Source organism: Eimeria maxima, genomic scaffold (genome assembly GCF_000499605.1).
Source record: "Eimeria maxima Weybridge genomic scaffold, Emw_scaff154, whole genome shotgun sequence".
Classification (NCBI taxonomy): Eukaryota; Apicomplexa; class Conoidasida; order Eucoccidiorida; family Eimeriidae; genus Eimeria; species Eimeria maxima.
In genome coordinates this window covers 827-23,556 of record NW_013563538.1, presented here as the reverse complement: position 1 = coordinate 23,556, position 22,730 = coordinate 827, and the positions used below count along the sequence as shown (strand labels likewise).

The 22,730-nt window shown below is 56.9% G+C and overlaps 4 protein-coding genes across 4 annotated transcripts in view; 2 read left to right on the top strand and 2 right to left on the bottom strand.

Annotated features, from left to right (window-relative positions):
• Positions 1–203: 203 nt before the first annotated feature.
• EMWEY_00018240 (hypothetical protein, conserved) lies at positions 204–1,970 on the bottom strand (the record flags this gene model as incomplete). The annotated part of the gene is made up of 1 exon (XM_013477596.1): positions 204–1,970. The coding sequence occupies one exon, from the start codon at positions 1,968–1,970 to the stop codon at positions 204–206; it is 1,767 nt and encodes a 588-aa protein (XP_013333050.1).
• Positions 1,971–5,532: 3,562 nt separating this feature from the next.
• EMWEY_00018230 (hypothetical protein, conserved) lies at positions 5,533–19,366 on the top strand (the record flags this gene model as incomplete). Its single annotated transcript, XM_013477595.1, has 12 exons — positions 5,533–5,941; positions 6,184–6,981; positions 7,102–7,324; positions 7,444–7,753; positions 7,996–8,447; positions 8,610–8,817; positions 9,007–9,250; positions 9,357–12,232; positions 12,457–13,179; positions 13,443–13,487; positions 13,670–16,587; positions 16,882–19,366. 12 exons carry the CDS (start codon positions 5,533–5,535, stop codon positions 19,364–19,366), a joined length of 11,691 nt encoding a protein of 3,896 aa, XP_013333049.1.
• A 797-nt stretch (positions 19,367–20,163) lies between these two features.
• Positions 20,164–21,417, bottom strand: EMWEY_00018220 (nuclear cap-binding protein, putative; the record flags this gene model as incomplete). Its single annotated transcript, XM_013477594.1, has 3 exons — positions 20,164–20,543; positions 20,816–21,029; positions 21,262–21,417. 3 exons carry the CDS (start codon positions 21,415–21,417, stop codon positions 20,164–20,166), a joined length of 750 nt encoding a protein of 249 aa, XP_013333048.1.
• A 729-nt stretch (positions 21,418–22,146) lies between these two features.
• Positions 22,147–22,730, top strand: part of EMWEY_00018210 (hypothetical protein) — a gene marked incomplete at both ends in the record, with an annotated part of 1,243 nt that continues 659 nt past the window's right edge. The window contains one exon of the mRNA XM_013477593.1: positions 22,147–22,353. Within this exon, the coding sequence (XP_013333047.1) occupies positions 22,147–22,353 (207 nt within the window). The remainder of the gene's footprint in view (positions 22,354–22,730) is intronic.

Below are 22,730 nucleotides of genomic sequence, written 5' to 3'. Positions count from 1 at the left end.
CAATGCAATGAGGGGAAAGCGGACTCCACACATATCGCCGAACGAATTTGAAGAAATACAAGAACAGCGACAAAGCAAAACAGGCAGCAAAATCGAAGCCTAGAGCCAGTGGTTATCGCGAAACTGTGCATGGGGAGATAGGGCAAAGAAATGGATATGCCATCCAAGCGCGACTCGCGGAAGGTTGGAAGGGTTGATTTCTTCTACAAAAGTGCGATGGCCGCCTGCATAAGCTGGACGTCAACGCGTCCAGCCTTCGAAGAGCACTGGTCCAGCACATCTTCCGTAGTGCGCAGTGCGGACAGTTTTTTCTCTTGTGCCTTTTCCTGTCCCTGCTGTTCTTCTATGGTGATGTCGCCCAACAAGGTTGCCACCTTCTCCCCTGTCCAACTATCTTCCAGCTGAGTTGCATAAGCCGGGTGGTGGTGGTTGCACGTCCTTTCAGTGCAAAGATCCGCCCCCAAGTCGATGAGGAAGCGTCCAAATTCCAGCAGCACCGAATCCGCGTCCGTCTGCGCTCGACGAGCCAAGTGCCAAGCTACGCCGCTGGCTCCTGTCACCTTGTACCTCGACTGGCCGTCAACGGCCTTCTCCGCACCCCCACATTCCTTCAGCTCCTTCGTCAGCCCAGCCTTCTCCTTAAACTTCATCACCAGGCTACTGAACAACTTCTTGTCCTCTAGCATTTGGTCTTGGGTGGCACAAAGGAAGTCCGCCAAGAGTTCCGCCTCAGCAATTGTGACGTCCCTGTGCTTTTTCTTCTTTTTCTTCTTTTTCTTCGCTTCCTTCTTCTTCGCAGCATCGATATGTTTTCCCATGCCCCCTACATGCCTGCTGATTCTCTCCAAGAAGTATGATAGATGTGCTTCATCTTCGTCCTCTCGTCCCGAGACTCTCGACTCCTTCTGCTCCGCCATTTCTGGCCCGGTAGGCAACTGCGTATCCTGGGAGACCTGCTCAACATCTTGTGTAGCTTGCTGCGAAGCCTCCACTGCTCCCGACAGCGGAGAGCTGATGCTGCCGAAATTCTTCATAATTCCCAAACGATGCTCGACGCCTCCGAGGCGCTCCGAGGCGGCGTCTAGCAGCGCCAAAAGGAAGGCGACTCGGTACTTGTGCGCCGTTACCAACTTGGGACCGGCACCTGGAGGAGGCGCTACTGCCCGCACACTATTAATAAGCCGCGCAAAATGTTCAAAGACGGTCACCTCTTTCTGAGAGCCATCCGGAATAAAAATGTATTTTGACGCGAAATGGCTCCTTGCCACCCCACTTATGCTTTTCAACTTCGTTACAAATGCCGAAACAGAGGAATGCATATCGTCAACAATGCTCACAACTGCCTCTTCTGTCAAGGCAGCTGCTTCGCCGCCTAGATCTGCAGCTGGACCATCTTGAGGATCTTGTTTCTGCGGCTCGTCATGTGATTGCTGGAGCACTTGTTGCTGCTGCTGCTGCTGTTGCTGTTGCTGTTGCAGCTGTTGCTGTTGCTGTTGCTGATGCTGCAAGAGCAGCAGCAGCTGCTGCTGCTGTTGCTGGATCGCCCATGGCTGCTGGTATTGCGGAGGCTGTTGAGGGACAGGTTGCTGCAGCGGCCGTTGCTGAGGGGACTTCTTTTTGCGTGGGGGGCGCGGGAGAGGCCTAGGGCTTGGCGCATCTTCGGGCAAGAAAAGCTGTGGGTGATATTTTTGTGCTTCCCTTTCTATGGCATCCATAAGTTCCTTCAGTTCTAGCCAGCCAACATGGACGGCGTAGAATCCGGCTACGAATCCAGCAAGCGCCGCGGCGAAGTAGGCTCGCTTATGCCTTCTGGGGGAGCGTCTTAAGTGGCTGCTTGAGGAGCTTTTCTTTGAACTGAGGGACCTGTCATCAGCAGGACCGAAGGTTGGTTTGGGGTGCTCCCCTGGTGTGGCCGCAGAGGCGACTGCAGGGTCTGCAGCTAGCTCCTCCTGGTACGGCTCGTCCTGCATTTCAGGAAGAAAAGGACGGAGGAGTAAAAGGGGGCACCCCACGGTTGTGTTGCGTACGAGCTGGCAGGCCTCCTTCACGCAAGAAGGAGAACTGGGCGGAGGGGGCACAAGCTCACGCCCTAATCAGGGAAATGGTAGATAATTCATCATAGACAAGGAGGGCATCCGCAAACTGGCCCCTGGATCTAGAGAAGGAAAAATAGCACAACAAGGCACCCTATAGCTTGGTTCAACACGGCGCGCTTCTGCAAGGAGGCAAATGAAGGGAACGCGGGAGATACCACAATTGGTTATGCTGGGTGCTACGCATAAAAATCCCTTCACAAAATAAAAAACACGCCATATTAATAACTAAGCGCCAGGATACCTTTCTTAGCTCGTCTGCCGCCTCCCCTTACCTGGATCCTGTATCGCTCAAACCCCAGGTTCCCCCCGTTACTGCTGCAACTCCCGCCTGACAGATGGTACCAGAGGGCCTCTTCTTTTGCTAAAATTGATCTTCATTCGCTTTAAATACAATTATACACACCCTGAACCGGGAATGATTTCACATAAATGGTTCAGGGATCCTTGACTTTGCTCTGCCACACCGAACCTGCCACGCGGGTGGGTGTCACTAAGAAGAGTGTTCAGTACTAAGAACGGCTTAACTAAAAAGTGCTCATCACAGGAGCATTCAGTAAATCACTACCAATGCCACGTTTTGTGCCGCTGTTCTGCGTAATACTGATTGGCTGCTTCGCAGGGTAGATCACCCTTTGTTATGGCTGATGAAGCAAGCTTGGCAGAGGTGGGTGGAAGGACGGAAATTTGCGCGCATATTGACTACGAAATGCCAAGCTACTGCCCGGCAATGCTCCACGGCGTTTGTGGGTTCATTAGGGGCGTATTCATGCTGGCTTGTGTCACCGCGTGTTGCATTCTCCATCCGATCTTCGCAATCCGTCTGAACCTGTCACGTGGACACTATAGGAGGACTTGTGGATAAGGACCAGCAGCCCTAGTATGCAGGCGGCAGGCAAGAATTACTCTTCAAGAGTTCTCTAAAGTATTCGTACAGGCAACACAGAAGGCTCGTTTGTGCTTGCAAATCTTGCACCTTGAGTTGGAGTAAGGTGCGTTGCAAGACGAAGCACGCCACGTTTTCTACCGCAACCCCCGGCTGTTGGACTGCTGCGCTCACGACATCTGGTAGCTGGGAAGGGATATCCAGTGCATTTACCGTGTCAGCTGCATTTACCGAACTCTTATCTGAATGATTTAGACTCAGCTGCAGATCGCAATAGTCCTTGGACGAGGCCTAAGGCATTAGTTACACAGATGTATGCACTATACTTGTACTATACCTTTTGGATATTTCTGCACGCGCGAAGGCAATTTACGTGCATGCAGGTTGTTTACTAGCGCCAAGTAAGCGCTCCTGAGCCAATTCATGACAGACTATATTGGGACACTCCGCAAAAGCGATGTTTTCGTAAACCTGGTCGACACACTCCTATTCCAATCAAAAATTCAACTTTTGTGGAGCGCGCCTGCATTATGGTATCCTTCCAAAATGAGCTACAGAGTACGTTTACTCCATCACATACAAGGGCGCAGATATGGCAGAGCTTAGGAGGGTTAAACGAGGAACGATCCCGGTACCATATATCAGAGATGGAAGTGAAATGCGAGTTGAATTCAGAAATGGGCCGTATTTCCACAATAGAAAACTCTGTTGGATCCATTCACCACGACACAAAAAGGGAATTCCGCCGGTAACCCCACTCGATGGAGCTCTCGCATTATGGCTGGCGCTGCCGGGATAGAATCCCGGAAGCGCCGCCTGCTCGCAGCGTCTTAAGCCTTTGCTCTGCTGCCTCGAATTCACGCAGGTAAGTATATTTATAAAATGAGCAACAATTCGCTTGTGAAGTACTTCAGTTGGCTTCCTGCCTCTTGCCTCAGTTGTATGTGTTTCTGTACTCAAAAGATGTGGGCAAGCCTAACAATGTGCCCTATCCATGAAATTTCAATCAACAGCCCATCTTAGTCGCGAGCCAACCTTAAACAAAGGCACGTGCCCCCCAGAACCCGGTCCAGACGGTTGTAATTCCTCAATAATAAGCAATGTAAATGCAACCCCACCTCAGTTACCGGCAGAGAAGACGCACACCACTCAAAAGAATGTGCTTGGCGCTTTTGGCCGCCTGCGCTTTCTGAAAACACTTGTTGAAGCCTTCGATGTAAGATGTCTTCATAGGCAACTCCTGGGTACGTTTTGCAAGTGCTGTTTACATCACTTTACTCCCTGTCCCTCAGCGGCAGTTTTTTGCATGCCATCCCCACAAGCATGGCCACCCCTTTTGTCTCCCCTGTAACGCCGCCTGCCTGGACAATGCTGCTGACACAGCCTACTACAGTACTGTTGCCTTTATGTTGTTTGACTGTGCTACATTCTGATAGCATCTACTTTTCCTCTGCCCTTCCCACGCAGTAGCCCGCGGACTCACTTAACTAGCGGAGGCTTGTTGCACTATTCTGAAGCGGCTCTAGGTACAACCAGCACACCCTAATTCAAAGCCGACATCATAACACGTGAATTGAATAAGAGAATGCAGGGCTGCACCGCAGAGGCACGCGCAGCAGCAGGCGCCCAAACCCCCCATATCTGATTGGGCGTGCTACTCGCGGGGAGGGAGGGGATAGCCACAGGTAGGAGCTTTGCGAGGTTAAGCATGTCTATTAATTATCTGGTTGGCTTATTGTAATAACCTAAATATGCGACACCGTAGAGAGAGGACGGCAGTACAGTTTGGGGCTGGGGGGCCTCTTGTGTTGCGGCTTAGAGGGGGGAACGGCCTAGAGAGTGCCACAGCTGCTGCCCAAGTGACTTTTCACTCGAAAATACAGGGGCGTTGTCCTCCCCATTCTCCTTCGTTTTTATGCGCAGCCGCCCCTCTGCTCAGCGCCTCAAGGAGCCCACGCCTTGTGCACTGCAACAGCGGCAGCAGCAGCTGCTGCTGCCGCACTGCACGGCAGCAGCAGCAGCAGTAGCTACAGCTGCGCTGCTGCAGCAGACGCAGAGGAGGGCTGCCCTGCAGCAAGTGGCCCCACCATAATCTAAAGAAACGTCTTTCTCCCACTGTGCCTTGCCTGCACGTCTGGTGGTGACGCCCGCAGCAGCAGCGGTAGCATTTGGAGCAGTAGTAGCAGGAGGCGGGGGAGCAGCAGTGGCCGAGCTGCCTGTACACGGGGCCTCTGCGAGACCATAGAGTGATTGGATACGCCCGATTGCCGCACGCAGGGCGCTTTAGGGGCTCTCTCACGAGCGTCGGGGCCTCCTCTTTATGTCTTCGGGGCCCCCGTGAAGGTTAATAGCAGCGGCTCACCACTTTGAAAGCTCTCAGGTTGCTGCTGAGGCTCTCTGCCGGACGCTGCACTGGACCTACCACCTCCACGGTTGTGCAGTTCCGTGGAGGAGCCGCCTTCGTTACAGGTGCAGAAGCAGCAGCAACGGCAGCACAGCAGGAACAGCTGCAGGCTCACCAGAAAGACAAGCAACGTTGCGTCCTCATCCCAGATGGTCGAGGAGGCCTCCGAAGGGGCCCCACTGGGAGCCCCTGGCCCCCCGCCAACTCAGTCCAACGCAGTGGAGCACCTGTCTGCTGCACGAGTTCTCGTGAGAGAGGCGCAGAACCTGCTGAGGGAGAAGGGGCGTCTCCATACGGGGGACCCTTCAGTCTCTTTTCACTCGCAACAACTGCAAAGCTTAATGAACGTTTACCAGCTATGTGACCAGGCGCTGATGCATCTTGATTTCTGTGGCTTGCCTTTGGGCCCCCTTAGGGGCCAGCACCAGAATGACTCAGACCTAACGACAGCAGCAAGGAGGAGGCTGCAGCAGGAGCTGCCGGATGGGATGGAGAAGGCTGGAAAGGCCCAGGGCTTCTTTGCTCTTGTAACCATGGCGGAGGCGCTGAGAGCTATGGGTAAGTTGCTGCTGGGGCTGTAGCGGCTCCCCTTTTGCTGGTGTTGCTGTCATTACTGCTTCCGCTTTTGTTGCCTCCGTGAACGTCGCTCGTTTCCTCTGGAGCTCGCCATAGTTGCTTCCCGTTGGCTCGTTTTAGGTCCTCAGCAGCAGCAGGAGCAGCACACCAGCAGCACACCAGTAGCAACGTAGCAGCAACGGGGACCGCAGTGGTTGTTGCTGCTTGACTCTGTGGGCTTGCAGGCAACTACGAGGAGAGTCTGCTTTGCTACACTGAGAGCCTGCAGTGGACTGATGGCTTGTGTGGGGCGACCGGGCAGATGCGCGCCCTCTTAGCAGCTGCCGCCCTCATGTCCAACGTGGGCAGACACACGGCTCTGGCAGCCGAAGCTGCGGAAGCGGCAGAGGCTGCCAAAGCTGCTGCTGCCTCTGCTGCTGCTGCGCCTCCCAACCGCAAGGGGAGCGCTGCATCAGCGTCAGCGGCAACTGCAGCCGCGGTTGGGACAGAGTCAGGTGCTGCAGCTGCGTGTGTTGCAACCCGATCTGCTGGAGGCGGCAGCAGCAGAAGCTGGAGGCATCTAAAAAGCCTCATGTTATCTCACCACAGGGGCCTTGGCCCATCTGAGAGGAGGAGCCTCAGGTATTGTCGGCTTGCGCTGGAGAGTGTCTTGCTACTTTCCCCTGGGCACCCTGAAGCAGCAACAAGACTTGTTAAAGTGCTGTTGCTACAGGGCGACTTCCCTGCCGCTGCAAAGGTGCTGCAGCACATGTTGCAGAACCAGCTCAACTCTTTTGTTCATACACCCAGAAAGATACTATGGCTCAGAGGACTGCTGCAGGGAGACGCTGCTGCTGCTTCGGCTGCTGCGAGTTTTCTTGCTAACGCCCACAGCCTCACCAACAAGGCCAGTGAAGGCAGCAGCAGCAACACTATTGATGCAGCAGCCGAAGCAGAGGCTTACGACAAAGACTTGGCTGAGCAGTTCTTGAAGCAGCAACAGCAGCGACTAAAACTGCAACTTGCCGCTCTAAAAGCTGAGGGTGAGAGTCACTTGCTGCGGCAGTTGCAAGGCAGTAACTGTTGCTGCCTTTGCGCAGACGATGCACCTTGGTCCATCTCCCCCTTTCTCTTGTGTGTGCTGCGGGGTGGCTTTGCTGTAGATGCTGGTGTAGCTGAAGCTCTGAGGGGAGGAGCGAAGGCGTCCTTCAGGCCCCTGCTCTTGCCTCTGCCCCTAAAAGCTGCCGGCTCAACATCAGCAGGCTCGAGCAATGCTGCAGCTACTGCTGGTGCCGAGTCAGCCGCAGACTGTTCTTCTCAGGTTGCACTTGTCTTGGATGCGTTGAGACACGCATTTCTTCAGGACAGCCCGAGTGGAGAAGTAAAGTAGGCTGCTGCGTTGGCTACTGGTGCTGCTGCATGGTGCTCCTGCAGTTGCAGCTCGCGCAGGCGGGGTTACGACAGGTGATTTTCTTTTGTTGTTTCTTTTGTGATTTCTGCCGCAGTCTTGCCCACGCAGCGAGTGCTCCAGCTGTCGTGGTTGCGCGGGACGGCTCCTTGTCGTTGCCTCCAGCAGCAGCAGCAGTAGGAGCGGCGGTTGCCACACCCGCCGAGACGACAGCAACAGTCTCACCGACGGCGGCGCCAAGTGCTGCTGCGCTTGCGCCACCATCCGCTGTTACGCTGATTCGCAGTAGCAGCACAAACTGGCTGTGGGGGGGTCCTTGCCTGCAGCAGCAGCAGCAACAGCAGCAGCAGCAGCGCAGCAGGGGGAGGTTGCGGAACGAAAAGCCTCGCCGCCTCAAGTTCCTGCAGGTGGGCTAGAATGTGTGCTGGGCGCGGACGCGTTGGTTTTCTGCCTCTTTTCTGCGTTCTCTGGTGCTGCTGCGTCTGCTACTGCATTTCATGTTGCTGAAGTGTTGGGAGGTGCACTTGTCTGTGCTGCTGCATTCGGTGGCGCATTTGATGCCTCATTTCCCACTGTTGTTGCATTTTGTGTTGCATTAGCACTGCTTTTATTGCCGCTGCTGCTGCTGCTGGGTGACGTGCGGGTGCAGGAGAGCGATGCTTGGCAATCAAAGACCCCGTTTTCTCTGTGGAAGGCATGGGGCGCGCTGCTGCGGATGCCAGCCGCACACCGCGAGGCTGCGTTGAGCAGCCCAGCCTTCGAACACAACGCTGCAATCGACGTGCTGTGGGGGGACTTCTCGGTGTTTTCGCACCTGTTTGGTGGATCGGGAGGCGAAGCTGGCACCGCTGCTGCTGCTGCTGCATCAGGCGGCACTGCCGCGCTGCCTGCAGCGGGCGCTCCTGCCGCTGCAGTTGGGGCAGCAGCAGCGTCATCGCAGCCCCTTGCAAGAAGCTCTAGTATCAGAGCGAACGCTGCTGGTGCAGCAAAAGCAGCAGCAGCACAACTCCAGCCAGCCTCAAGTGTGGCGCTGCCGGTAGTCCCCCCCCCATCCCTTCAGTGGACTTTGTGGCAGCTGCAAACAACCATCGACTCCATCTTGTAGGCTGCTGCTGCTGCAGCTTGGTTGCTGCTTCTATTTCTCCCTGCTTGCTGAGTTTTGTGATTGCCTTCGCTGTTGCTTTTCCGGCACCGTATCATTTGCCAGAAGAAGCGCCGGCACAGAGAACTTCGTATCTGTGTGCTGCTGTTCAGGGTCGGCAGGGACTCCACAGCAGACAAGCCGGGAGCAGCTGCAGCAGCCAGTAGCAGTAGCAACGGCCAGCCTCAGCCGCTGGAGGAGGAGCTGCTGCTGCAGCGAGACAGGGAGGCGGGGGAGACGGCGCTGCTTCAGCAGTTGGCCGCCTCTTTTGCTGTTTCCTCAGCGCATCCCCGCAGCGTAGAGATGTCTCTCCTCCAATCTGCTCTGAAAGTAAGACAGGCAGAGCGGAGGAAGTTCTGCTGCATTTGTCCTCTACCCCCTGCGATTTTTGTTTACCGCGATTTACTCGTCTCCTTTCTGCGTGTCTGTTTCTGTTGGTGTTTGCCGAGCGCGTGGAGAGTGTTGGAGTACATCCTTCTCCCTTTAAACATTATCGACGGTTTGCCGCTGCTTCTGCAGGTGGTGGAGACCCTTCTATCTGCTCAAGGCCTCGCAGGTCGCTGGCCGGAGACGGTTTGGGGTCAGCGGGTGTCTGTACGGTTGAGAGACCTGCTGCAGCTGCTTCTGGGGGTTGGCACAGCGCTGGCGTCTGAACTGCCACCAGTCGGAGCAAAGAAGGAGGGCACGAAAGAGGCAGCAGCCAACCTCGTAACTTCGCTGCCGCCAACAGAGGTCTGGGGCAGACTCTGCCTCGCTGCAACGAGTAAGCTGCTGCGGCCTGTACCTCGCTGCTGATGCGGAACGGGCGTGCACGACTGCTGCTGCAGCTGCTAGTGTTGCTGCTGTTCGTTTCTGTGTGCTGTGTTCAGCCGCAGCAGGACAAACGGCAAAGCATGCAAGAGCGTTGCAGCAGTTTCTCACGGGGGGCACGGCGGAGCGCGCGGCACTCGCTGTCATGCATGCAGCAGCAGTGGCGCTTGACGCACACCCGAAGCAGCAACAGCAGCAGCAGCAGCTTCCGGTGGCAGAGGCGCAGCAACTGCTTGACGTCGCAGCGGATCTCCTGTACGCAGTTGCTGCTGCACTACAATACACAAGCAGCGAGAGCGTGACAGCAGCCACTGGAGCAGGAACAGGAGAACCAGTGCGAGCACCAGCAGGAGGAAAGAAGATGCGGAGCAGGCTGCAACGCGCAATGGCTTGGTTAATGCTGCTGCAGCGGCACTCTGCAGCAGCAAGAGGAGAGCTCCCAGCAGCAGCTACTGTTTCTCCGGAAACTGTCACAGACGATGCAGTTCAACAGGTGGACAGAGGGGAGGGGTCCGCTGCCGCCTTGAGTGCGCTCTTGCTGCTTCTGGACGACCTTAGCCCTCAGCAGGAGCACCAGGAGCAGCAGGAGCGGGATCAGCAGCAAGAGGTGCAGGATTTGCTGCCGTCGTTGGACTATCTGCGATCGCAGGCTGTTTCTGCGGTGCTTGCTGAAGGCCTCGAGGTCCACGAGCTGCTGCAATCCGACCCACGCGCAGCAGCTCTTTTTTCCAGCTTGTCCGGTGCAGCTAGACAGCAACCCCAGCCCCAGCAACAGCAACAACAGCAGCAGGAAACGAAGTGGGGGCAAGACTGCGTGCCGGTAGAAGGGGTGCCGTCTGGGACCCTGCGAGCAGAGGTGGAGGCGTCTCTGCTTTCTGCTGTTGCTTCTGCACAGCAGCAGCTCGATGCCGTAACAAAACGCGTGCATGCGGAGATCCACGAGCGAACGGTAGCAGCAGCAGCTGCTGCAAGTGTGGAAGACGACCAGCCGCCGCCGCAGCAGCAGCCACACTGCTCTCAGACTAGCATTTTGAGTGCAGAGACCCAAGAAGAAGTCTTGTCTCTCATCCAGGCATTTGTACCTTTCTTCTCTCGGGTGTCTAGACAGCTGTCGCTCTTAGGCTCTTCCCAGCTAGACTTGAGTTCAGGCCAGGCTCCACCCGCTATAGAAATCCACTCCGCCGTGCATGCATTTATTTTGGGGCTGATTTCTCTCTATGGCGACATCTTTGCTGTTTTGGCGCTTCGGGCTGCGCGGTCTCTCGACGACTGCGTCTTCCCTTTTGCAGCAGTCACTGCAGCAGCAGCAGCAGCTGACACAGCAGCAAAGACTCTGCGGGGCTGTCCCTTCCCCTCTTCTGAACTAAAGGAAGAATTTGTCTTGGGAGTTGTCGCCTCTCTTCCTGTTTTACTCTCTTCCCTGCAAGCCTTCAGAGTTTTTCTTAGCGAAACCCCGGAGGCACCTGCTGCTGCTGCTTCCGCAGCTTCGGCCACCGTACCAGCAACAGCAGCAGGGGGAACAGGGGCGACGGGTGCGCCTACGGGGGCCGCTGACACGCAGCGTCAACAGGTTTCGCAGCAGCAGCAGCTGCATGGTGCTGCTGTTGCTGCTGCAGTGTCTACTGCGGAGCTTCTGGGGGAAAGTGGAAAGCTGCCTTCTCTCGCTGCTGGCGTTTGCATGTGGGGTGTGGCTGTGGGTTCCCCGTATGCACGGTTAGTGGCCCCTTTGTCTCCTCAGCAGATAGCAGAGGATCTCAAGCTGAAGCCGGAGAGCAGCAGCGGTGGTGCTGTTGCAGCTCCGGTTCTCGCAACGGCTCTCGGAGCCCCCATCCCCGTTTCCACAATATTTGCTGCTGGAATCCCCGTGTCTGGCTGCTTCTTGCATCCCGCTGCAGTGAGGCTTGCTGCAGGCATCTCGGCTTTCATTGTTGTGGAGCTCGTTGCAGTGGCTTCTGTTTGCTGCTGCTGCTTCCTCACGGGGGAGACGAAGCGCTTCAGCACGCTACCCATAGCGGGGCTGCCGGGTGGGGCAGCTGCGGGGGCTTTGAGCAGCGGCTCTTCCGGAGGCGCAGCAGCAGCAGCAGCAGCAGCAGCAGCAGCTGTCACGGCAGCAGTCACAGCACGCAAGGGCAGCCTCTGGAAGGACGTCACGAGCAGCAGCCAAGTCATCCGTCTGGGGCTCTCAGCTCTGCTGCAGCTGGTTGGCGCCCCCCTGGAGTGCGCCGGCACAGCGGAGCAGCCACAGGTTTCTCAAGGGCCACCGCCGGTGGACTCAGTCAGGGTCCGCTGGCAGCTGCACCCGCTGACCTTCTTGGGACCGACGAACAACCAAGGAGCAGCTGTGGTGGGCGATGGCACTGCGGGCTTTTGCCCCTCTGCTGTTGGTGCCACGCAGCCCCAGCAGCAGCAGCCTGTAACACCTGGGGCGACTGGCGCTGCGGGATCAGGCGCAGCAACAGCTGCAGCAGCAGAAGCAACAGCATCAGGTGGCGTTATGATCAATGGAGGGGGAGGCAGTAGCATCTTCGAAGCTGCAGATGAACGCGCAGCTCTCGATGCCAGTGAATACGCCTTGAGGCTGTCTCATTTGCTATGGGGAGCTGTAGAGGTGGAGGTCGCTGTGAGGGAGCTGCAGGACATTGGGGCGCAGCAACAGGCTACGGGTGGCTCATCGGCTGCTGTGAGTGCAGCGGCGGAGAAGGCGAAGGCCGCAGCAGCAGCTGGTTCCGCCCCAGCTGCAGCGCCAGCGAGCAGCAACACTGGAAGCAGCAGCAGCAAGAGCAAGCGCAGTCAGTCGCACTACCCGAAGCCACCCGTGTCGCAGCCGCTGCCACTGCAGGGCCTCCCTGGCTGGCTGACCAGTTGCTACTGGAGTGAGGCGGAGCTGCCGTGGGACCGGACAGACGCCGAGAGGGAGGCAGAGGCTGAGGGGACGGTAGGTTAGCATGCATACATAATATGTACAGACGAAGGTGCAGCGATATTCAGGTGGTCAGAGAGGGGATTGCGTCTTCATATAGCTGCAGCTGCATCCAACGCAGCAACGCGGCAGCTGCGACGGTGCGGTAGATGTGGGGGTTTGCTGTGTTGGCTTGCTGCGTCGTGCTGCTGTTGGGTCAGCTGCTGTGGCGTTGCTGCTATGTTCTTGTGTTGCTGCAGCGGGGCGCGAAGCAGGTGGCAGGTGTGGAGCTATTTCTGCCTCCAGGCATCGCCACGTCGTGCCTCCCCCTGTCATGTCTGCTGGTCGCTTTGCGATGTCTGCGCACTCCGGCGATACGGCGGTACGAGCGGGAGCTGCGGCCACTGGCTGCGGCTGCGGCTGCTGCGGCTGCGGAGACGGAGGCGCAGCAGCAGGAGCTGCAAGTGAGCAAGGAGACATTTGCTGCTGTACCCTGCTGCAGAAACGTCTTCATGCTGCTGCCGCTGGCCGCAAGGCTGATGTTGCTGTTGCGTGCTGCTACGGCAGCGCCGAGCGTCGCCCCAGGGTACCGTCCTGCTGCTCCGTTGGCTGCTCGGGATGCAGCAGCTGCTGCAGCAGCTGCAGCGCGGGGCATTCCTCTGTTGTGGGGCCCCCCTGGGAGCCACGCAGCAGCGGCCGCTGCTGCCGCTGCTGCTGCAGAGGCGAACGGCTGGAGGTGGGAAGCGTCAGAAGTGTATGATGTGACAGGAGACATCTCGTACAAACTGGCCTGCTGCTTCATGCTGCTGTACGGACAGCCTCTGCTACCGCGGCAGCCTCCTCCTCTCGACAAGCTTACCATACAGACGACAAAGGAGAAGCTCAAGAACACCTTCATCGAGGTCTCCCTCCCCACAACCATGCTCGGGGTGTACATACACCGCAGCGTGCAGAGGTGCACTGGCTGGAGTCTGCATGAGAACGTACGACCGCCAATGGACGTAGCAGTAAACTTGGCAGCAGCAGCAACTCCACCGGCACACTTAAGAGTAGCAGCAGCAGAAGAACCCTCGGCGGGTCTGCAACCCTTGTACCTTAGCTATCAGTTTCGCTTCAAAGCGAGCAGATTCACCCCTGGGGCCTTTTCTCCCCAAGCGAGGTCTCTTCACTGAATGAATATTCTTTTTCTGCCGGGATTGTTGTGCCTTGGATATTCGTCTTTTTGCGTTGTGCTGTGTATCTGCAGTTGCATGCTGCGTTTCCATACGCTTTGGCTGTTTTCCGTGTTTTTGTATGTAGACTTGTCTTCCGATTGCGTTGCCACATTCCGTATCTTGTCGCCTTGCGCCTTGTCAGTTGTGCTGTTTGTTGCGTATTCGTATTCGTCTTCTTTTTCACGTGCTTCTCGCCTCGGCTGGTCGTTGGTAGTGATGCTGGATTGAGCTTTTTTCTCTCCTTACATGTGTTCTACAGGACTTTCTTCTGCACTCGCTGCTAGTACCATCTCGGGAGACGCGGGAGTTCGCACGCTTTGCCGTGACTGCTGCGGACTTGTTCTGTTTCAACAGCAGCAAACCCCCGGAAGGCAGCAGGCCATCCTCGGTGCCTCCATTCCTCACAGACTACAGCAGCAATAGCAAGGGGGTTGGAGGCGGTGGGTGCATCTGTTGCAGCGGGACGGGGGACAGTTTGTGGGAGTGTGTTGGGGAGCCGTTAGCTGCACCGCCTTATCTCCGGCGTTTTTTGATTGACTCAAATGGTGTTGGGTCGGTCTCTCCTTTCATCCTGGCTAACAACCCGAATAGGCACTGCTGCCTCCCGACGCTGCTCTCTGTCTGCAGCTACACGCGCGCCCAAGAGCTCACACTGCTTCCGCCCGCGCCCAAAACCCACTTCCCCTTTTTCCTGCAATTCATACCCAAGCAGCAGCAACAGCAGCAGCAACAGGAGCAGCAACAGCAGTTGGAGCTGCGTCCCGATCGCATTGCTCTCACACCTCTTTCGCTGCTGCAGCAGCACCACGATCAGATGCAGCAGCTACTACAGCAGCAGGCTGCGCTCCTCCTGCTGCTGCTTCCGCCACCCGTACTGCAACTGCTGCGACGCCAGTCGCTCGCCGCAGTAGGGGGGCGGCTGCCTCGTCTGCCTCTGCTCGAAGCAGCCTTTCATTTGCGCCCTGCTGCTGCACCGTTTGCTGCTGTAATAGGGGCGTCAGATTCTGTTGCTGCTGCTGCTGTGGAGCTGCTAGCATCACGCCCCACACATCTGCTGCCAGCATCACTGCGACAGTACCCGCTGCACCTGCTGCTGCAGCTTCTGCAGTCGCAGAGGGCAGCTGCTGCTGAGGTTGAGGCCCTTGAGCGCCTAGGTCTTGCAGCAAGAGCAGCAGCAGGCGGGCCCCCAAACAATCCGTTGCTGTGGGAGGCTCTGCATGCCGTGCTTCTGGAGCTGACACTGCTACTGTCGGACCGCTTCGCCTCGACAGGGGGCTGGCAGCAGCAACACCAGGAGGAGCTGCAACAGCGGAATTTGGAAGGGGTGGTTGCAGAGGGGGACAAAGTGCCATCTGCCTTCGTGCTGTTACTTCTATTTGCGCAAGCGCATCTCGCAGCGAACGTGGCTGCTGAGCTGTGGCGCCGCTTCTTGCAGCTCAATCGCAGCATTGCAAAGGGAACAGGAGCAGGAGGGGCAGCAACTGAATGGAAGACGTGTGAGGTGCTGCTCGACACAGTTAAAGCCTTCAGCCCAAAACACCTCGCTGGAGCTGAGGCGGAGTGGTCCTACCTTGCAGCAAAGACAGACGCGCTGCTGTTGCTGTTGCTGCAGTTTTCACACTTCAACCCGCCCTCCGTGGGTGCACCAGCACTAGCAGATTCAAGCGGAGGTGGTGACAACGACGCTGCAATGGCAGAAGACGCGGCTGCAAGCAGTAGCAACAGCAGTAGCTCCTGCGGCGGGACGTTTGCTGCTGCGGACGCTGCGCTGCAGCACGCGCAGTGGTGGCGGCGGGTGGGGGATTGCCGGCGGTTGTCTTCTTTGTTTTGTCTATCTTCTCTGTCGGGAAAGGGGGAGGAGTTGAGCGAGAGGCAGCAGCAAGTGAAGCAGCAGCGCGGGGTATCCGTGCACCTGTCCGCGCGGCAGTTGTCGTCTCTGGCTGCTAGCAGCGCAGGAAGCAGCAGCACGAAGAAGGACGTTCAGCTGCTCTTCGGCTTTGCCGTAGAAGCAAGTCGTCTTCTGTCCTTCGTGTTCAGCGGTGTTGTTCCCCAGGCAGGCAGCCGGGCCCCTTCAGATTGGGTAGGCCTACTTCAGCAGGAAGAGGAGTTGGGCTGTCCAGATACCTTGAGGGACTCCTTGAGTTTGTCGGCCCCCTTTAGCCGAGCGAGGGAGTGGGCCGAACCGCCTGCCTTCTTTTTTTCTCTGCTGCTAATTCGGGCGAAGTGCTTTCGCCGGATTGCTGCAGTTGCTGCTTCTCCTCCTGCAGCGCCAGATGCGCGCAGCAGCGACGCAGCTACTGCAGCATCGGTGGCTGTTGATACAGTTGCTGATGCAGCCGAAAAGTCTTATCCCCAGCCTGTGCCGGACCTTGCTGCCCTTACTGCAGCAGCAACTGCAGCAGCAGGAGGCGGTGCCGCTGCAGTAGACAGCAGCAGTACTGCGCCCAACGGCGACACCAAATTGGAGTCGTCCCAGCGTCCTCCAGCAGGCGAGGCAGCAGCAACGCCAGTAGCGGCAGCAGGACCTGCGAAGCCTGCTGTCGCTACAACTGTTAGTAGTCTGCACGCAATTGCATTGTGTGATGCTGCTGACGCGCTGCTCATCTCCTGCATACAGGCCTTCGGGGCCGACAGCATATTGGCGGGAGAGGGCCGGAGCCCTCCGGTTGGTCCTTGTTCTCCCCGCAGCAGCAACCACGTACAGCGCAACTCGGACGGCAGCAGTGGCAGCAAAGGCAACCTCAGCGGCCCTAGGGGTGCAGGACCAGAAGAAGGCCGTCGTTTCGTGTCCTCCCAGGTATCTCTGCAGCTGTACTTGGAGCATGCAGGCGACATTGAAAGCCTCGTTGAGGCCGACGGCGACATCATGCCTATTGTGCTACCCCTCTACCGGCTGCATGCCATGAGGGTGCGGCTGCTGCTGCAGTCAGGGGGCAGACTATGGCGCCTCGCTGCTCTCTTCCCGTGGAAATACGCGCGGCAGCAGCAACAGGAAGAGACGCTGGTGGCTCTAGATGCGGCGTTGTACATGTGGAGAACTGGCAAAGTCGAGTCTCTGCTGCAGCAACAGCAACAGCAACAGCCAGTGCTGCCTGGCGATCATTTGCTACCGCTGCAGAGCGCAGCAGAGGTGATGAAAGACGCTGTGGATTGTCTGCAGTATCTCGCTGCCAAGAGGTGAGTTGCAGCTTGTTGGGAGTTCATTGCGGTTTGCCAGCAACCCTTCAGGTGTGTGTACACTGGACGTCAGTGTTATTTGGGAAACGAGCACATCTACGTGAAGGGCGACAATGAAGGCAATTACATGCGGCTGTTCACCACAGACAAAGAAGGAGACGCATCGACGAACTCCCAGTCTCGTCTGTGTAATATTTATGTGCACTGGGTTTTGGTTTCGGCTTCGCCACAAAGGTAGGGTGTTCGCGGCTCATGTTTATCTGTATGTGGCTGTGTGTGCTGTTGCGATTGCAGGCAGCTGAGTTCTTGGGCGTCTGCTCCTCGTTGCCTGCTGGCACGGCTGGCTCTGGCTGGCGGGGAGTTTGGGGCTGCATGCAAACAAATTAAACATCTGTTTTCGCGGGGGTCAATGCGGCTGGCGGCCCCGGATTCGTGGATGAGCAGCCACTATCAGGCCTTCAGAGCTCGGAGGCGCGGATTTGACTACCGGCGCCTCAAGATTTGTTTTCTTTTGCAGGACACCGTCCGCGGCCTTGCCCAGGGGGCACTCGCTGCTGCAGAGGAGGGCAAGCAGCAGCAGCTGCAACAGCAGCAACAGAAGAAGAAGCAGGAACATCAGCAAGGCGTGGTGCTGCCAGAGGGGTGGGTGTTTGGCGGTGTTGAACGAATCGAACGGCTGGACGAGCTGCATGCAGCGATGAAGATTTTAGCGGAGACATTAGACGTGCAGCTGAAGTTGCTGCGTCGCCTGCAACAGCGGTTGCAGCAGCAGCAGCTGCAGCAGCAGCAGCCGCAGCAGCAGCAGCAACAAGAGGCGGTAGATGATGAGGTGCGGCTCACGAGCATGCCGCTGCAGCTGAAGGTCATTGAGGTCCTGATGAGCGCAGCAGCGGAGGCCTTCGGCGCCTTGACAGAAGCTACACCCGAAGTGCTGGATATGAGTGAAATGCGCCAGGCGATCAGCATCATGTTTCCTCAGAACGAGTTGCCTCCGGCGGAGCTTCAGTGTACGTACACGCCGGAAACGGCGGCACTGGACAAGCGCCTCTTGGTGTTTCTCCGAGACATCGTCTCGTGCACGCGATCTTGTCTGCTGGATTTTTCAGAGGGGGGAGAGGGCGAGGTACTGCAGCATGCTGCTACTGAGGGGCTGCTGCAGGCGGTGGAGGAGCGTTTTGTTCAGCTTGACGCCATCTTTGTGGCTGCATGCAAGAAGCTGCTATACTGGAATCCTGCGGCGTCGCAGCATGCCGTCAGCATGCGCCTCAGCCTGGGCCAGCAGGTCCGCTGCAGCAGCCAGATGCGGGACATAGACGACGGGAGAGAAGCTCAAGCAGCGCTGCAGAGAGCGCTCCGAGCAGACGGTTCGCTGGGGGCTACAGCTGGACGAGGCAGAGGAAGAGGCAGAGGGGCGTACGGCGGCAGGGGAGGGGCGGCAGCAGCACGCGCACAAGCAGCAGCAGCTGCTGCCGGTGCTACTGGCGCTGCTCCAGGTGCGGCTTCTGTACCCACGGCTCCTACACTACCCACAGCTGCACCTGCTGCTGCTGCTGCTGCGGCGGCGGCGGCGGCCACCACACGGGGCGCCAGCAGGCAGCAGCGGAGAGCCGCACGCAGCCAGAAAATGGGGGGGGAGTATTTCGAGGGACATATTTCTGATGGAGACCAAATACGCATTGCAGAAGACAACTCGCAGCAACAGCAACAGCGGCAGCAGCAACAACAGCAAGTTCAACAACAGCAGGTGCAACAGCAACAGCGTAGACAGACCCAACAGCAACCGCAACAAGACATCCACAAGCAGCAACGTTTGCCTCAGCAAGAGCAACTGCAACAGCAACAAATTCATCAGCAACAGCTTTTGCAGCAACAGCTGCAACAGCAGCAGTTGCAGCAACGGCAGCTACAGCAACAGCAGGCACAGCTGCAGCAACTGAGGCAGCCACACGCGCAAAGTAACCAGCAGCTGCAGCAACAGGCGCAACAGTTGCAGCAGCAGGCGCAACAACAGCACCTGCGCCAGCCACAGTTGCAAGCACAACAGTTGCAGCAGCAGGCGCAGCAACTGCAGCAGCAGCTGCAGCAACAACAGCAGTTACGAAGCGTGCCAGCCCAGTTGCAGCAGCAGTTGCAGCAGCAGCAGCTACAGCAGCAGCTACAACAGCAAGTCCAGCAACATCAGCTGCAGGTGCAGCAGTTGCAGCAGCCTCAACTGCAACAACATCAGCTGCAACAACAGCAGTTGCAGCAACAGCAGCTGCAGCAGCATCAGTTGCAGCAACATCAGCTGCAGCAGCAGCTGCTTCAGCACCAGCTGCAGCGGCAGCAGCAGCTCCAGCAACAACAGAGGCAGCAACCGCTCCCAACACCTCAGCTGCACCAACAGCTGCTGCTCCAGCAGCGGCAGCAACAACTATTACTGCAGCAGCGACAGCAGCAGCTTCTGCAGCAGCAGCAACTTCTGCAACTTCAGAAATCCGGACTGACGGGTAAAGAGCCGCAGGCAGTCGGCGCTGCAGCACAGTTGCAGCAGCAGCAGCTGCAGCTGCAGCGCCATTTGCTGCAACAGCAGCTGCTGCAGCACCAACAGATGCTGCAGCAGCAGCAGCAGCAGCTTCTGCAGCACCAGCTGCAGCAAGGTGCCGCGGACAAGCGTAGTGCTGCCTGGGTCTCACCAGGGGAGCAACAGCAGAAGAAACAAAAAGGGGATGGTGAGGGAAACATCAGCAGCAGCAGCAGCGGCGCTCCAGCCGAGGCTCAGGAAGTGCAGCAGCAGTAAAAAGAACTGAGACATTATTTTTGACGGTTTAGCTTTTGTATTGACTGCCGCGAGCTTTGGCTGCTGCTGCTCCAGCTGCTGCTGCTGCTGCAGACCACGACCACTGGGTGCAGCACGTGCGCGCTGCAGCAGCAGCAGAAGCCCGCAGTGTTAAAGTTTGCTGCTAGTGTTCAGACACTCTCTGTCGCCTGATGGGCCAACTGCTCAGACACCGCTAAAGGCGGCAGCCCCCTGCAGCCAGAGTGATTATTAGGTGCAGCTGCAGAAGCAGCACCCCGCGCAGCGGCCTGCAGCAGCAGCACTGTTGCAGCCGTAGCTGCAGCTGCACGACCTGTAGCAGCAGCTGCAACAGGTCGTGCAGCTGCCGCTGCGAGGAGACCGTTTTGTCAGAAGCAGCAGCCTCAATAGCTATCAGAAGGCCGTGCGCGCTCCGCCAATGAAGCTCTTTTTTGCACTGTTCTGTCCACCTCTGGTAGCGGAAAATTCAGTTGTTCGTAGTCCGAGTTGCCCAGAAAAGCAACCAGAGGTCCAGGCACTTGCAGCAGGATCAGCTGCAGTTAAAAATTGAGGTTTACCTAGGTATGTACGTGGTGCACTGCCAAGGACTGTGGCTTTGCCTCTTACAGAGGGACAAATCTAGACTGCTCCTGCTGCAGCCGCACCAGCAATTCCCGACTAGCCGCTGCGACAGCAGCACCCCACAGCGGCCAGTGATCCCACCTGTCCCCCCCCGTGAGCCCCGCATCATGCGTGGGGTGCGCATACACTTGGTTAGTTGAGTTAAAAAGGAACGCCCGTCAATTGCGCCTGCCGCGGGCAAACTTGCGGTTATATGCAAAAGGATTTTCGTGGGATTGGTGCCGCCGGTCGTCTGGAGGAGGTGGCCCCCCAAAGGGAGGTGGGCCCCTTCTGGGTCCTCCTGGAGGTCGAGCCCCTGGGGGTCCAAACCCTGGAGGGCCCCCGCCTACAGGACCTCCTGGGACCCCCCCTCCTCCTGGTACCCACTTGTGTCGAACGTTGCGGGGGTAGGCCCTGGGGTCTACTGGGGGCATTCTTGAAGCGATAAGACTGGCCTCGAACTCTTCTCTTGCACGCTTGCCGTGCTCCCCTCCCTGCCCCCCCCTGCCTGGGTCATAGAAGTCGCGCCATTCATCTCTCCATTGACGGCCGCTTGTGCCTGCAGGAAGAAAGAGGGAGACAGGCATGCATGCATCAGCCACGCAAACGGCGCATGTACAGCGAAACGGAATGGGGAAGCAGCGAAGCCCCCACACCGCCTTCGAAGCACTGAAAGAAGTAGAAGAGGCGCCACCGGACCTATGTTTTGCTGTTGATGCAAGTCTCTGCTGCTTCCTTTGCTGCAACAGTTTGCTTTTGTGTTTATCTTATGAGGTCGTTGTGTTTATTTGGTGCAGTAGTTTTCTACAGTGAATTTGCTGTGACTGTCACCTCTCCCGTATTTCCTGTCTCCATCGATGTCTCTGCCGCTGTCTGGGTCCACTCTTATGACGCGGCCGTCGCACTGGGCGCCTGAAAGGATCTGCACAGCCACTTTGGCTTCTTGGGGAGTGCGGAAGAGTACGAAGGCGAAACCACAGGGGGCCCTGGTGAGGCGGTTGAGACCCATTACGATGCGGTCCACGGACCCCGCATGGCTGACAAGCTGTACAGACAGCAGCAACAAAAACAACAACCGCCCATGACCAGCGATCGTTCAACATGGGGAAAAGTGGGGGAGGCAGCGAGTAGACCAAAAACCAAACCCACGTGAAGGAAGTGATCCCCACCGAAATCACTCGAACATGACTAGGCTTTACGGAACACAGTTCGACTTTTAGGGAGCACAAGTTACAGATACACCCTGGATGCTGCAACTGCGGCCTTTCAAAGCGTACCTCGTACAGCTCTTCCTCTGTGGTGAAATAATTCAAATTTCCAACATAGACGGCGCGAGAGCTCTGCACAGCTTCCTTCCAGTCTTCCAGAGAAGTACAAGTTCGTCTGTCGTAGTAGGTGGGCACCTTCTCTAGGCCCTCGTACAGCTCAGCCATTCTGACTTGAACAGGTTAGGCCGGATCCACTTGGAATACATGCGGCCCTAAACTCCACATTTGAAGGGATATCACAAGTTGTGGCTCATTCAAAAAAGGGAATTAAGATACGATGGATGCAACGAGGAACAAAGCGGAAATTTCGTGGACTTCTGTCTGCGGCAGCCACGCATGCATGCGACCCAGTGGTCGGCAGAAATCGCAAAAGCGGCAAAATTGCCCATATTTTCAAGTAGAAATATTACCTTCGACAATTTTTCCCTGCAACAAACACTTGAACCCCGAAACTTCGTCCGACTGCCCCTACCGAGTTCGCCCGCCATCGGCGCCATTTACTGCAACGGCGTGGTGAGCGTTTTAAGACTACTATCGAAGAAGAATGCTCTATGAGAAGACAAAGGGACTTCTTATGCTCAATTCTTGTGCTGTATAAAGCGCTACTTCGCATACTCTGAGGCCAGCATTGCCCCGTTCACATTTCCGCCGTGCCGTGCTCACTGTACTTCCAAACTTCTTCCGCAAGAGAGAACCGATTCTGTAGAGTCCTCAAAAAGAGTTCCTCAATTTTGTTTCTGAAAAGGCATTACTTAAGCCAGCTACCCCCCACTTGTTTCCCCTTCAACAGCACCGCTTGCCGCCGCCAGCAGCCGTGGATCTGAATGCGAGTGGAGCAAAACTGGACTCCGGGAAAGGAACGATAAAAGCGCACAGCAGCTAGAAGGAGAAAAAATGGGGTACCTGGGGTCTTCTGCTCTGGCAATAGGGGCCTTTGCAGCGGTTCTGCTGGCCATTATAATTGCGTTTCACGATTTGGCTCTTGAAAAACTCAGAAAGTACTGCACCCCAACGGCCCAAGAAGCAGAGTGGGCTGCTGCTTATGTTGAAATTGATGAAGAAGACGTTGACGTCCTCGACTATGGGGAAGAACGACTCGGGGTACTGAATGCGTCAAACACCAAAATATAGGCTTTCATATTCCAATCACTCCTCTAATTGCTGCTGGCCTGCTCCTTAGATGCTTCTTGTTCCCTTCCGGATTCTGCGCAAGTAGAACCCAGAGGGGAAACCACGAGTAGCTGCATGTGCTTTTCAGCGTCAGGCACTAATGCGAAGTGTCTGTTGCTGTAGAACATATGAAGCGTTGGACCTCTGGCCTTCTGCGTTGAGGGGTTGATTTCTTCGTACTTTGCCGTGGTCTCTTCGTTCTGTTGTTGCGCTTCCAATATATATGTTTATACACTACATATCTATTGTGTGTGTGTGTGTGTGTGTGTGTCTGTGTGTGTGTGTGTGTGTGTCTGTGTGTGTGTGTG